Raw genomic sequence first — 14,472 nt, 5'->3', positions numbered from 1 at the left:
CCAGCTGTGAGAGCTCAATGATGTGAAGTCCATCTTGAACAGAAAAGGGAATGAAAATACAAGCTCGGATCATTTTTTTAGACTGCCAACAAGCATGAGCTCCAGCAATCCCTAAACCAGACACAGAAAGGAAAGTACCAAATACCTGAGCCACTGGCAGCTCCTCTCAGAAGCCCTGTCATGCACATCCTCACGGAGCAAGGCAGACTCCATCCTGGTCTCTTGAATTGTGTCCAGTGCCTTAGAGGAGCCTGTCGCATTGCAAAGAGCAGCCCCACGGGAGACCTTCCGTGGGATAACTACAATCCACCAGAGGCCACCTAATACAGCTCTCAAACCACTGTCATTTTAAATGTTGTCCCTGAATTAAAGTCACTTTAAAAAGGAAATTGGGGCTTCCCTGGTGGCTCAGTGGTAAAGAATCCACCTGTCAATATAGGATACACAGGTTGGTATCCCACATGCCTTGGAGCAACTAAGCCTATGGGCCGTAACTACTGAGTCCATGTGCCACAACTACTGAAGCCTGAGCACCCTAGAGCCTGCGCTCTGCAATAAGAGAAGTCACGGCCGTGAGAAGCCCTTGCACTGCAACTAGAGAGTAGCCCCACTCACCGCAACTAGAGAAAGCCAGGGTGCAGCAACAAAGACCCAGCGCAGCCACAGCTAAATAAATAAAATTTTTAAAAATAATTTTTTAAAAGGTGGGGAGAGCTGAAACTTAAACTTAGCTCTTCTATTTAAAAAGGGGGGAAATTGACAGAGAGTGCCCTACCATCTCCCCACAGATCACAGGATACCAATCAGAGAATATAGCAAAGCCCTGGGCAGCCTCATATGGTACAGGGAAGACTTGCTGAAAAGAAGTGTGCCTTTCTTGCCCCACCCTCTCCACTAAACAAGCATCAGTCCATTTTGATTTTACCTCCCAAAGATACAACTCCTCACTGGTGCACGTCTGGTTCCTTAGGAAATATTAGGCAAACCATCAAAAATCTTGACTATTCTTCTGAAGCTCTGCTGGTGCTGCTAAGTCACTTAAGTCGTGTCCGACTCTGTGCAACCCCATAGACGGCAGCCCACCAGGCTGCCCCGTCCCTGGGATTCTCCAAGCAAGAATACTGGAGTGGGTTGCCATTTCCTTCTCCAATGCATGAAAGTGAAAAGTGAAAGTGAAGTTGCTCAGTTGTGTCCGACTCTTCGAGACCCCATGGACTGCAGCCTACCAGGCTCCTCTGTCCATGGGATTTTCCGGGCAACAGTACTGGAGTGGGTTTCTGAAGCTCTGGACAACCTCAAAATGTTAGTGCCTTACAAACACTTCCCAACTTGCCTTTTGGTGTCTGCTACCTTTTTGTTTCATAACCTGTTTATAATCCCTTACACTTAAATTTCTCAGACTTACTGACACCTTTTCAGAGTCCTCCCCACCCATCAACTCATCATCTTTTCTCCAGACTGGAACAGGGAAAGGAAAGTGCAACGACCACCAATTTTCCTCTGGACATGAGATTGAAGGTGGAGGGTGATGTGAATTGAACTGTCTCTCTTCAAAATATATGCTGACATCCAAACCCTGGGACCTGTGATCGTGACCTTATTTGGAAATAGGGTCTTTACAGATGTAATCAATTTAAGATGAGGTCATACTGGATTAGGGCACGCCCAGGGGGCCCTAGTGGTAAAGAGCCTGCCTGCCAGGAGATGTAAGAGACATAGGTTCGATCCCTGGATCCAGAAGATCCCCTGGAGGAGAGCACAGCAACCCACTCCAATATTCTTGCCTGGCAAGATCCATGGACAGAGGAGTCTGGTAGGCTACAGTCCATAGGGTCACAAAGAGTCAGACATGACTGAAATGACTTAGCACGCACACATACTAGATTAGAGTGTCCTCAACTCTCTAATGTTTATCCATTGGATTGTCTCTAAAATCTAATCCAATGACTGATGTCCTTGTAGAAAGGTCCTGTGCTGACACTAGTGGCACACACAGAAGACTGAAGTGATGCACGACAAGCCAAGGAACACCAAGGACTGTCCACAACCACAGAAGCTAGGACAGAGGCATGGGACAGCCTCCCCTTGCCCTGAACAGCCTTCAGAGGAACCATGGCCCAGCTAACAGCTTGGTTTTGCACTTCCAGCCTCCAGAACTGTGAGAGGATAAATTATCTGTTTTAAGCCACACAGTTTATGGTCATTTGTTATGGCACTTCTAAGAAACTAACACAGAGGAGATCATAAGAAGCCAAGAGATCTGTCCTTGCTCTCTCCCTCCCCCCACCTTCTCCCAATCCTTTTGGACGACCTGCTTTTTATGCCCAGAAAGAGAAGCATGAACCTGGGAACATGGAGGCCCAGGGCATGACAGTCATCCCCACCTCAGCCCCTAACCCGCACGTGCCTGTGCACAACACACATACACACACACACACACACACACACACACACACACTCCTAAGGGGGAGATTTACCTCGCTGGGCTCAACGATGGCCACGTTCTCCGCGCCCACTTTCCTCTTCATGCGGGCGGCCATGCTGATCCCACCACTGCCCCCACCCAGCACCAGCACCTCATAGTAGCTCTTGGCTGCGAGGCTGGCCCCTGTGTGCAGCTGCAGGGTGCTGGCCTGCTGAGAGCCCAGCCTGAGGAAGCAGGCGAAGAGCCGGACACGGGAGCAGGACACCACAGAGGCCAGCAATGTCATCTTCAGGCCGGGTCAGGCTACAAAGGAACAGAGAAGACTCCGAATAAGGCAAGAGCCACTATGAGACTGAGGCATTTTCTTTTAGGGAGGAAGGAGAGACTGGCATCTGGCCGGCTCCAGCTGGTTCCCACCATTTCAAGGCCACCCTCCCACCTGGCCATGATCAAGAGCTTCTTGAGAATGCTCCACCAGCTAAGCTTTCCATTTCTCCCTCTCCTCCTTCCTTCAGGACATCGCAGGCTTTGTTTGAACCAGGTAAACCTCACCTTTTAAGTTCTCTCTCATAACGTGCCTGTCCCCATCCTTGTCCATCCCTAAAACGAGGGCATCATCTAAGGTAATCCACTGTCACCCTCTTCTCTCTGGCACATTCTTCAACTCTTTCTTTGGCTTTTTGGTCCATCAGAGATGTATGAGTCTACAATTCCTTGCCACCTGAGACCTTGCTGAAAACAGAGAGTTCAGCAAGAAACCCACCTTCTACAGCTCAGGGTTCAGGTCACAGAAATCAGAGCCTCGGTCCCACTCAGAAGTACCTGGATCTGCTGTGCCAGAGACATGCAATTTAATCAGATCACTGGCTATACATGAGCAAAAGCCCTCCACACCTTTGGAAATTTCAACCACATGATTAAAAAGCCATAAAAGGAGCCCTTCCCTAGTATCATAAAGCTATATTTTGTGTAAAGAATCTGCATATCCTTCTGACAAGTCTTTTATTATATCCAATTCAGTAAAAATCTCCCCTTGATAGGTTTTCTAAGAGATGTACTTCACCTTTCTGCTCTAGCAGTTGGTGCTTTGGCAGTGAGGAAATGAAGGCTACTCAGAAACTGGCCTTGACTCCATCCCATCCCCAGACAGGCTTTATATCTTGGATGTGATCTATCATGTAAGTTGAGGGGCCCCGGCCAAAATACCCCCCACCTTGTGTATTACAGAGCCCTAAATTTCACCATCTAGCGCCATCCTGTGGGTTCCCATGTTCCACGAACCCTTTATAAAAAGTACCCAGCTGGGGATACCCAGCAAGTACCCAGCTGGGGAATTACACTTCTAGTTGCTAAGATCACTAACTTCTAAATGGGAACAATTTAATTATATGACTTCCCACCAGTGGAGAAGAGGAAGGCTACACAAGGGAATTAGAGAAAGCTGGGAGGGGGAAAGGCTAAGAAAGGAAGAAGGAAGGGCCCTGGAGGAGTGAGAAGGAGGAGCCAGAGTGATGATCTTAATTAGGATTAACTCTGTTCCAGTGTTTTGGCACCCGTGACAATTTCCTCCGTATTTCAGATCTGACAGGCAACCCAGATCTGGGGGAGGGTACACGGGGTTACAGAAACTGAGGAAGGCTCATTCATGGTTGCCACAAATTTAAGTCAGTATGACTCTTACCAAAAACATTTCTCATCCTTTGACTCTGCTCTTCCATTTCTGGGACTCAGGTCTAAAGAAATAACCTCTAATACTTAAGAAGACAAGACTCTACAAAGATAGATCTCACATATTCATTCATAAAACAGTCAAATCTGAGTTAACTGGCCTGTGGATTGGATCTGATTTCATCCTGGTTACAGAAAAAACAACTGCAGGCTCTAGACTGGCCAGGGAAGGCTCAGGTTCCAGACTGTTCTAACCAAGGTTAATTTATGATTGCTTCTATTTAAAATGGGTAGGGGGAACAGAGATAGCCATCCACTTGTCAAACTTTGAGGAAAGGTTACATAAAATATTGTTACACAAGATGATCTGTGTAGTTTTTTCAAATTATGTTTACAAAGAGCATATAAAATACTTACGTTGTGATCAGAATATTAATTGGAAATACAAGTTCAACTATGTAAGAGAAAAATGCATTTAAAAAAATAAGATGTTAACATTGGTGGTTTTCTCTGGGTTTTAGAATAATGGGTGATTTTTATTTCTTCTGCTTTTCTGTATCTTATAAATTCTCTACTATATGCATACATTAATATTACAATAATAAACTATTTTGATGACAATAACAAACATGTTCTAAGTTCTTTACACAAACATTTAACCTGTGAGCTGACTATCATTATCACCATTTTACAGATGATAAAATTGAGGCAGAGCTCACATGTGGATTATGATTTGAACCTGGACACTTTAGTGCCAGGGTGTCTGCTTTAAACCACTATATCTACTATCTCTATCAACAACAAACAGTGCTAACATGAAAATCTTAAATGAAAAAATCCAGATAGTTTCCATACTTTCCACAACAGGGAAACCATTTTTTCACGATATTGACACCTAAAATAGTAGCAATGTTTTGATACAGCTATAATTGATTTTTTCCCTCTTCTTTGCATGTGCTTTTCTCACATTTTCTTCAATGAGTTTTAAATTTTAAAACTCAGTCAATTTGGTTTTGTTTGTTTGAGTTTTCTTTGTTTTTTTTGTTTCCTAATGGTAGGGACCTAACAGAAGCAGAAGATATTAAGAAGAGGTGGCAAGAATGCACAGAAGAACTGTACAAAAAAGATCTTCATGACCCAGATAATTACGATGGTGTGATCACTCACCTAGAGCCAGATATCCTGGAAGGTGAAATCAAGTAGCCTTAGGAAGCATCACTACGAACAAAGCTAATGAAGGTGATGGAAATCCAGTTGAATTATTTCAAATCCTGAAAGATGATGCTGTGGAAGTGCTGCACTCAATAGGCCAGCAAATTTGGAAAACTCAGCAGTGGCCACAGGACTGGAAAAGTCAGTTTTCATTCCAATCCCAAAGAAAGGCAATGCCATAGAATGCTCAAATTACTGCACAATTGCACTCATCTCACACGCTAGTAAAGTACTGCTTAAAATTCTCCAAGCCAGGCTTCAGCAATACGTGAAGCATGAACTTCCAGATGTTCAAGCTGGTTTTAGAAAAGGCAGAGGAACCAGAGATCAAATTGCCAACATCCACTGGATCATCGAAAAACCAAGAGAGTTCCAGAAAAACATCTATTTATGCTTTATTGACTACGCCAAAGCCTTTGACTGTGTGGATCACAATAAACTGTGGAAAATTCTGAAAGAGATGGGAATACCAGACCACCTGACCTGCCTCTCGAGAAATCTGTACGCAGGTCAGGAAGCAACAGTTAGAACTGGACATGGAACAACAGACTGGTTCCAAATAGGAAAAGGAGTACATCAAGGCTGTATATTGTCACCCTGCTTATTTAACTTCTATGCAGAGTACATCATGAGAAATGCTGGACTGGAGAAAGCACAAGCTGGAATCAAGATTGCCGGGAGAAATATCAATAACCTCAGATATGCAGATGACACTACCCTTATGGCAGGAAGTGAAGAAGAACTAAAGAGCCTCTTGATGAAAGTGAAAGTGGAGAGTGAAAAAGTTGGCTTAAAGCTCAACATTCAGAAAACGAAGATCATGGCATCCGGTCCCATCACTTCAGGGCAAATAGATGGGGAAACAGTGGAAACAGTGGCTGACTTTATTTTTCTGGGCTCCAAAATCACTGCAGATGGTGACTGCAGCCATGAAATTAAAAGATGCTTACTCCTTGGAAGGAAAGTTATGACCAACCTAGATAGCATATTCAAAAGCAGAGACATTACTTTGCCAACAAAGGTCCATCTAGTCAAGGCTATGGTTTTTCCAGTAGTCATGTATGGATGTGAGAGTTGGACTATAAACAAAGCTGAGTGCAGAATAATTGGTGCTTTTGAACTGTGGTGTTGGAGAAGACTCTTGAGAGTCCCTTGGACTGCAAGGAGGTCCAACCAGTCCATCCTAAAGGAGATCAGTCCTGGGTGTTCATTGGAAGGACTGATGTTGAAGCTGAAACTCCAATACTTTGGCCACCTGATGCGAAGAGTTGACTCATTGGAAAAGACCCTGATGCTGGGAAAGATTGAAGGCAGGAGGAGAAGGGGACGACAGAGGATGAGATGGTTGGATGGCATCATCGACTCGATGGACAAGGGTTTGAGTGGACTCCGGGAGTTGGTGATGGACAGGGAGGCCTGGCATGCTGCAGTCCATGGGGTCACAAAGAGTCAGACACGACTAAGCGACTGAACTGAACTGAATGATTGAGGAGTGGGGGAAATCACCAAGTAGAATGTTACTCTCTGGTTGGGAAGAAGATACTTAATGGTGAATAGACAGTCCTCATATTCTGCCTTTCTATATGACAGCAAATCTCCTCACTTGACTTTTAGGAAAACCACTTTTTCATGGTCCCCACACAACATCTTTTTTGGGGGTTTTTTGGCCACATGCCTTGTGGGGTCTTAGTCCCCCAATCAAAGACTGAACCAGGCCCTCAGCAGTGGAAGTGCAGAGTCTTTATCACTGGACTGCCAGGCAATTCCCCTGACACAGAACCTTAACTCCATGGAGTTACAAAATAATGACCTAAAAGGAGGCCTGGCTAAGTTTCTGATTTCAAGCCACGCAATCTGAAGCCCTTCAACCTCCTCATTGCCTTCCAGCCTAGTACCCCATGGTTCTCCTCTTGAAAGAGGGAGAGTTTATGCAAATACTTCCCTCATTCAGCCAAGAAGGCAAGTTCTATTTTATTTCATCAGTTCCCCACAGCTTATTTCTGGATTCTGTATTAATAAACACAAAGTCCTCTGAACTAATTCTATCAACTTCATTAATAATCATCATCAAGCAGAATGTCCCGGCCTTTGCAGTCAAATTTCAACCATAAACAAAAATTTCACAAACACAAATACCATGTTAGAGGAAATGTTCCAAGTTTCAAAACACTTGAAAATCTCAGTAACACACTCATTCTAACAATATAATGTCATCCTAACTTTCAGATCAGAAAAACCAGAACCACAATCTAATGTTATCGGTAGTGAAGGTAGGGCATGATACAAAGTCAAAGACCAGAAAGAAACCAGAACAATAATGCAAAATCATAATTTAGATCCCACTTTGGAATGTTGGAACATTGACCTAAACCAAGACTGGAGAAACAATAAAATAAAAAAAAAAAACAGACAATTGAAGGCAGAAAGTCACATAATCTGAACCAGAATGAAAAAAAAAAAAAAAAAAAAGGCCAAACTTGACCCTGGAGTCAACAGCAAAGAAATAAAAAATCTGTCAACAAAATAACTAAGGAGCATAAATCTAAGTCTCTGAGTCTCCCTAGAAGGTAGTCTGAAACACACGTACCTGAAGTTAAGAAATAAGAATTACCAATGATGCAGGAAACGTAGCTGCTTTCTCTCTACACTCTTCCAAAGTGAAACACACACTCTTTTTAAAAGAATCAGTAAGGCAAAGTTAACTTTCTTTTAACAAGTGCCACATTTATTTAATGTATTTCATTTATCAAATACATGTTCTAATTAAATAATGTCATACTTTTAAGTTAGATAAAAATTCCTCAATCCTAAATCAATTGAGTGCTTCCTTCAAAGAATCAAAATAAATGCTCTGATATATCTGTAGTCTGACTGAAGACGTAAAACCCTTGCTAACTGAAAGATAAGACAGCCTGCTAGGCACCTCCTACTTACATTTCTGGCTGCTGATCTGGGGTCCTGGTCCAGACAAGTCTTTGGAACTCCACACCTTTCCACAGCCAGCCCTTCTGGGAAAATCAGTGCAGATTGCCAGTGTCGAGAGTTCCCTAATCCTGGGCCATGTGACATGCCACTCACTGGGTGTCAGCTAGGACACTTGGCTGAGTTCAAACAGAGCTGGCCTCTAAACAAGGATTATTCAGAGCATCTTAACAAAAGATCCACCAGGCCAACAGGACTTACAGTCAATCTTTCAGTTATTTTTGCTCTTGAGGAAACTGAGGGGTCTTTGTATGGGTCACTATTATTTTATCTCAAGCCCACAATAGGCTGGGCCCTCTTTGCTTGGGGTTTCAATAACCACAAGGCCATCTTTTTAACATATCACCTTCATGGAGGCTGCCTGTTGTCTGTTTTTCTCTTTGGTTTTCAAAGTTTATATCACCTTCATATAAACTTTCAAAACCAAAGAGGAAAAACAGACAACAGGCAGCCTTCAGCATTCGCCACCTACGCCATTTCTCCTACCCGCACTCTGGGCCTCCAGCTTCCCTATCAAGCTTACACAGAGCTGTGAAGTCCTGAAGTTCTGGATCTCTGTGGGTCCCAGTCTCTGAGACACAAGTGAACCTCATCTACACACAGCATGGGTTGGGCTTACACCTAGTGCCCAGGTGGCAAAATGTCTGGAAGGCTCTGCCTCCTTCATTAGCTCCTCCCCCTTGGGCTTTCTGGACCTTTTAACTAAGGCTGTCATCAGTTATTTACATCTCTCCACCAAATTACTTCCAGAAGACAGGATTCAATTAAAAAAAAAAAAGTATGGAGAGACTGTCATAACAGTAACAGCTAACATTTGTTGAGAGTTTTAGTTGTACCTATGGTATCTCTGATGTTGGGAGGGATTGAGGGCAGGAGGAGAAGGGGATGACAGAGGATGAGATGGCTGGATGGCATCACTGACTCAATGGATGTGAGTTTGAGTGAACTCTGGGAGTTGGTGATGGACAGGGAGGCCCGGAGTGCTGCGATTCATGGGGTCACAAAGAGTTGGACACGACTGAGCGACTGATCTGATCTGATCTGATCTGCTCTGATGGTATCTCAGAGACAGACTCCTTACAATAACTTTGTAAAGACAGTGTTAGTATCCCCATTTTACATAAAAGAAAATTGAAGTTTAGTGTAAAGTGGAGTACCTGCTTAAGGTCACATGACTAATTGAAGAGGAGAGTTTAATTCAAACTGACTCCTCCGTTGAGGAGTCTCACAGCATTAGACTTAAGAGATAACTCAAGGAAAATGCCTACCAGCTGAATTTTATTTACATTCAGATATAATATAGATTATACCCCATGGAGTGATATGGGAGGGAATATATGATATTAAATTTTAGCTTACTAAGCAAATTGGAAGAAAAAATTTAAGTTTTGGGGGGAATGAGCCAGGTAGAATAATAGTACTGATATTAATATAATTTTAAGGGCTCTTAAAATTTAAAAATACATACTGATAGTCTTACAGTTGAAATCATTTGGATTTGCTTGCAAATATTACAAATGGCAAGTAGGTAGGAGTGTAGATGACACAAGATTGGCCATGAGTTGATAATATTTTTTAAATTTTAATTTTTTATTGAAGTATAGTTGATTTACATTTCAAATATATAGCAAAGTGATTCAGATATATATGTATGTGTGTATGTATGTATATATACTTTTTCAGATTTTCCTTTATAGGTTACTGTAAGATATTGAATATAGTTCTCTGTGCTGTACAGTAGTAGGTCCTTGTTGTTTATCTGTTTTATATACAGTAGTCTGTATCTGCTAATCCCAAATTTCAAATTTATCCCTGCTTCTCCTTTCCCCTTTGGTAACCATAAATTTGTTTTCTATGTGAGTCTATTTCTGTTTTTTAAATAAATTCATTTGTACCATTTTTTTCAGATTTTACATATAAGTGATATCATATGATATTTGTCTCTGTCTGACTTACTTCACTTGGTATAATAATCTCTAGGCCCATCCATGTTGCTACAAATGGCATTATTTCAGAGTTGATAATTTGAAGCCAATTTATGGATTTATATGGGCATTCCTTGTGGTAATCTGTGGTTTTTTGGTATATTCTGGAAAGTTTCCACAATAAAAAATTAGAACGAATGAAACAGCAAAAAACTGTGTGTTAGGATGGACATTAGCTTTGCTCTTTAGTCACTGAAATGCTACATCTATGAATATTTCAAATAATAGCAAGATAATGGAAATACAAGTAGCAACACAATTATAATCATACTTCCCTCCCATGTGCCTAGAACTTTACAATTCACAAGGCCCATACCTGAGCCTACACTGGAGGTATTGATACCAGTTTACAAATGGGAAAACTGAGGCTCAGAGACCCAAGGTGATCTCCCGAAAGTCACGTGAATCTGCAGCGAGACCAGAGCCACAATGAGTTCTTTCTGTGTAAAGTAACTTTTCCTGAATGCCCTTAGGAGCAGCAATGCAGGCATTAGAAGGAGCCAGCAATTCAGAGGTGGTAAGCTCCCAGTCTGGACCTTCTCCAGCTCTAGATCTCTGGACGACCTCTTTGCTTGGCCCTCACATGTCATGCCCCAGAAGCGCAGCCTTATAGGCAGATCCAAGTTTTTTGGGCAGGGACGCCTATACAACTTGGAGACCAAATTTACAGATACAAAATTAGATAATATTGAATGAGAAAATAAGTCACAATAAATGTCTGGATCCTTGGTGATTCAGGATTCTTCTGAGATCTCTGTTACTCATGGGAGTGTTAGCATTTTTGTTCTATTCAGACCTCCAGCTAATTGTATGACACCACCCACATTGGGTAGGGCAACCTTCTTTACCCTGTCTACTGATTCCTCCAGAAACACTCTCATAGACACACCCAGAATAATGTTTAACCAAATATCTGGGCACCCTATGGCCCAGTCAAGTGGATACATAACAGTAGCCATCACACCCTCTGACTCAAACTATCAAAGGGAAATTGTCACCATGATTGCATTGTCATGAAAATGACACACAGTGCCCCTCAAAATGCTGCTGCTGCTGCTGCTGCTGCGAAGTTGCTTCAGTCGTGTCTGATTCTGTGTGACCCCATAGACAGCACCCCACCAGGCTCCCCAGTCCCTGGGATTCTCCAGGCAAGAACACTGGAGTGAGTTGCCATTTCCTTCTCCAATGCAGGAAAGTGAAAAGTGAAAGTGAAGTCGCTCAGTCGTGTCCGACTCTTAACCCCATGGACTGCAGCCTACCAGGCTTCTCCGTCCATGGGATTTTCCAGGCAAGAGTACTGGAGTGGGTTGCCACTGCCTTCTCTGCTCAAAATGCTATGGTTCCTTAATGTGATCACATCTCAATCTGAAGCACATGCAAGTCAAGTCTGTAGGCATATCTGCAGCATTTATCAGTGGCACTGGATAAGACACTTCCTGAAACCTTCCTGGAGATATTCTGAATCCTACTGTATTAATCATGTTTTTAATTTCTGTATTTTATGATTGTTTGACATCTGGGGGCTTTATTAGACCTTAAAGAAATGCTGTTTCTAGGACTAGCCAACTTCTAAAAATGTAAACACCTCAGTCTGGAAGCACACCTTTGGTAATTAGGTAATTGGGTAACAAGCCCAAACCTGAACCACTTCCTCTATCTGGATTTTACATTCCAGAAGGCAATATTCCTCACCCCTAATCATCCCAGGGCCAGACATCAAGACAATAAGTGCAGCCCCTACAGTCCAGAGTCCACTAAAATTATTCAAATTAGCCAGCACCAAACCTGGTCAGTCTGTTCCCCCTGCTTCATGAAAATCACACCATAGGTTTTGCCCATGAAAAGTGAAAGTGTTAGTCACCCAGTCGTGGCCAAGTCTTTGCAACCCCATAGACCATAGCCCTCCAGGCTCTTCGGTCCATGGGATTCTCCAGGTAGGAACACTGGAGTGGGTAGCCATTCCCATCTGCAGGGGATCTTCCCAACCCAGGGATCAAACCCAGGTCTTGATTCTTTACCATCTGAGCCACCAGGGAAACCCAGGTTTTGCCCATGCTTTCCTCTTAATTTGCCTGCCTCCTGACCAATCTGGGTGCTTCCCCACCAGACCCAGTGTGGTGGAGCAGGCCTCCTGTTCCTACAGAACTGGGAGTCAAAGCTTCGTCTTTCATGGCAGTCATCTCCTGATGGGCTGGCCTCACCATGCCTGATTGAAAACAAATCTCAGGTACATTTTAATATACTTACACTAAAATGCATTCACTACTATTCAGTCAGATGGAAGATTTTACATGTTTAACAAATTTTGCTCTGCTCCTCCTTACAAAGCTGCTCAACTGTCAGGTGGCATTTAAAAAGCAATTTAATTACGTATTACTGTTGAATGCTATAATTATGTGAATGAGTGGGCCAAATTTTACAATTAAATAACACAGCTACAGTGTGATTTTTTAATGCAATAATTACTCCTGAAGAATACAGCATGGGGCCTTCCTTTCTTTTGTCACACTCTTTCACCTGCAGTATCGAAACAAGATATCTTCTCCACCAAGGAAAGTTCTCTCGTCTTTTTTACCCATTTAACCTTAATAAAAAGGGAAATGTCATCAATCAGAAGTGCTCAAAAAACACTGTCTAAGCTATATTTTTATTTACAGATTTGTCTCCTACACAAAAGGTATTCAGATTAAATTACATTTAGCAACACGAAATGTGCAAGCATATCTTTATGGAAAGAGTTACATGAAATTTGCATCATCACAGTTCTGCTATAGCTAAGAGTGCTTCCACAAGTATGCATTGCATACTTGCTACTCACAAGGACCTGTGACACACAGCAATTTCCCCATCCGCCCTGGTCCCATTCCCAGTCTAGTAGCTTTAGATGCTAACGGAACAGCAGAGCTTGCCAGCTGCTGATAATGCAGGCCAAGAGCAAGGTGAGCCAAATTTCAGGGGAAAGTTTTGTTTTTTTAATGTTAGAAGGTCTAATTTAAATATTGGAAAAGTAAAGGTAATGAGATGTATGCACATCTTTTTTTTCCTAGCTTGAAACTGTTAATGTTTTCCTCCACACCCAATACAGTTTTTCTGAATGAAGTTCTACTTTCATTCATCACGTGTACATCTGACATGTAAAGGTACTAAATAAATCCAGCCATCTATTAATTCACTCTATGGCCTGAACATTTGTGTCCCAAAAAAAATCCGCATGTTGAAATGTTAACTTCCAATGGTTATGGTGTTAATCAGGAGGTGGGGCCTCTGGGGTTGATTAGGTCCTGAGGGTGGAGCCTTCATGAACGGTATTAGTGCCCTTTTAAAGAAGGTCCAGAAGGCAATGGCACCCCACTCCAGTACTCTTGCCTGGAAAATCCCATGGAGGGAGGAGCCTGGTAGGCTGTAGTCCATGGGGTCGCTAGGAGTCGGACACAACTGAACAACTTCACTTTCACTTTTCACTTTCATGCACTGGAGAAGGAAATGGCAACCCACTCCAGTGTTCTTGCCTGGAGAATCCCAGGGATGGGGGAGCCTGTTGGGCTGCCATCTATGGGATCATCCAGAGTCAGACACAACTGAAGTGACTTAGCATAGCATAGCATAGCATAGAAAGATCCCTCACCCCTTTTACTATGTGAGAACACAAAGAAACGACATCGGCCCTGACCCAATCATGCAAGTACCTTGATCTTGGACTTTCCAGGCTCTAGAACTACAAGAAATAAATTTCTGTTGTATATAAGCCAGTTAGTCTTTGGTACAGGCTTCCTAGGTGGCTCAATGGTAGAATCCACCTGCCAATGCAGGAGACACCAGTTTGATCCCTGGGTCTGAAAGATACTCTGGAGAAGGAAATGGCAACCCACTCCAGTATTCTTGCCTGGGAAATGCCATGGACAAAGGAAGCTGGCAAGCTACAGTCCATGGGGTCACAAAAGAGTCAGAGATGACTTAGCAGCTAAGCAGCAGCAGCAGTCTGTGGTTCTACAGTTCCCCTTATTCATAGTTTGGCTTTCCGTGGTTTCAGTTATCTACAGTGAATGGCAGTCCAAAAATATTAAATGGAAAATTTCAGAAATAAACAATCCACAAAGTCTAACCTGCATGCTACTCTGAGTGGAGTGATGAAATTTCATACCATCCTGCTGCATCCCACCTGGGACATGACATCCCTTCGTCCAGCTTATTCCGCCAGTT

General features: G+C 42.9%; 1 protein-coding gene across 1 annotated transcript in view; it reads right to left on the bottom strand.

The window, feature by feature from the left end:
• Positions 1-14,472, bottom strand: part of SQOR (sulfide quinone oxidoreductase) — a 54,101-nt gene that overhangs the window by 29,263 nt on the left and 10,366 nt on the right. The window contains exon 2 of the mRNA XM_005889376.2: positions 2,478-2,728. Within this exon, the coding sequence (XP_005889438.1) occupies positions 2,478-2,711 (234 nt within the window). The 5' untranslated portion in view covers positions 2,712-2,728. The remainder of the gene's footprint in view (positions 1-2,477; positions 2,729-14,472) is intronic.

This window comes from Bos mutus, chromosome 10 (genome assembly GCF_027580195.1).
Source record: "Bos mutus isolate GX-2022 chromosome 10, NWIPB_WYAK_1.1, whole genome shotgun sequence".
In the NCBI taxonomy this organism is placed as follows: Eukaryota; Metazoa; Chordata; class Mammalia; order Artiodactyla; family Bovidae; genus Bos; species Bos mutus.
The sequence above is the reverse complement of the archived record's forward strand: the minus strand, read 5'-3'. Positions and strand labels throughout refer to the sequence as shown.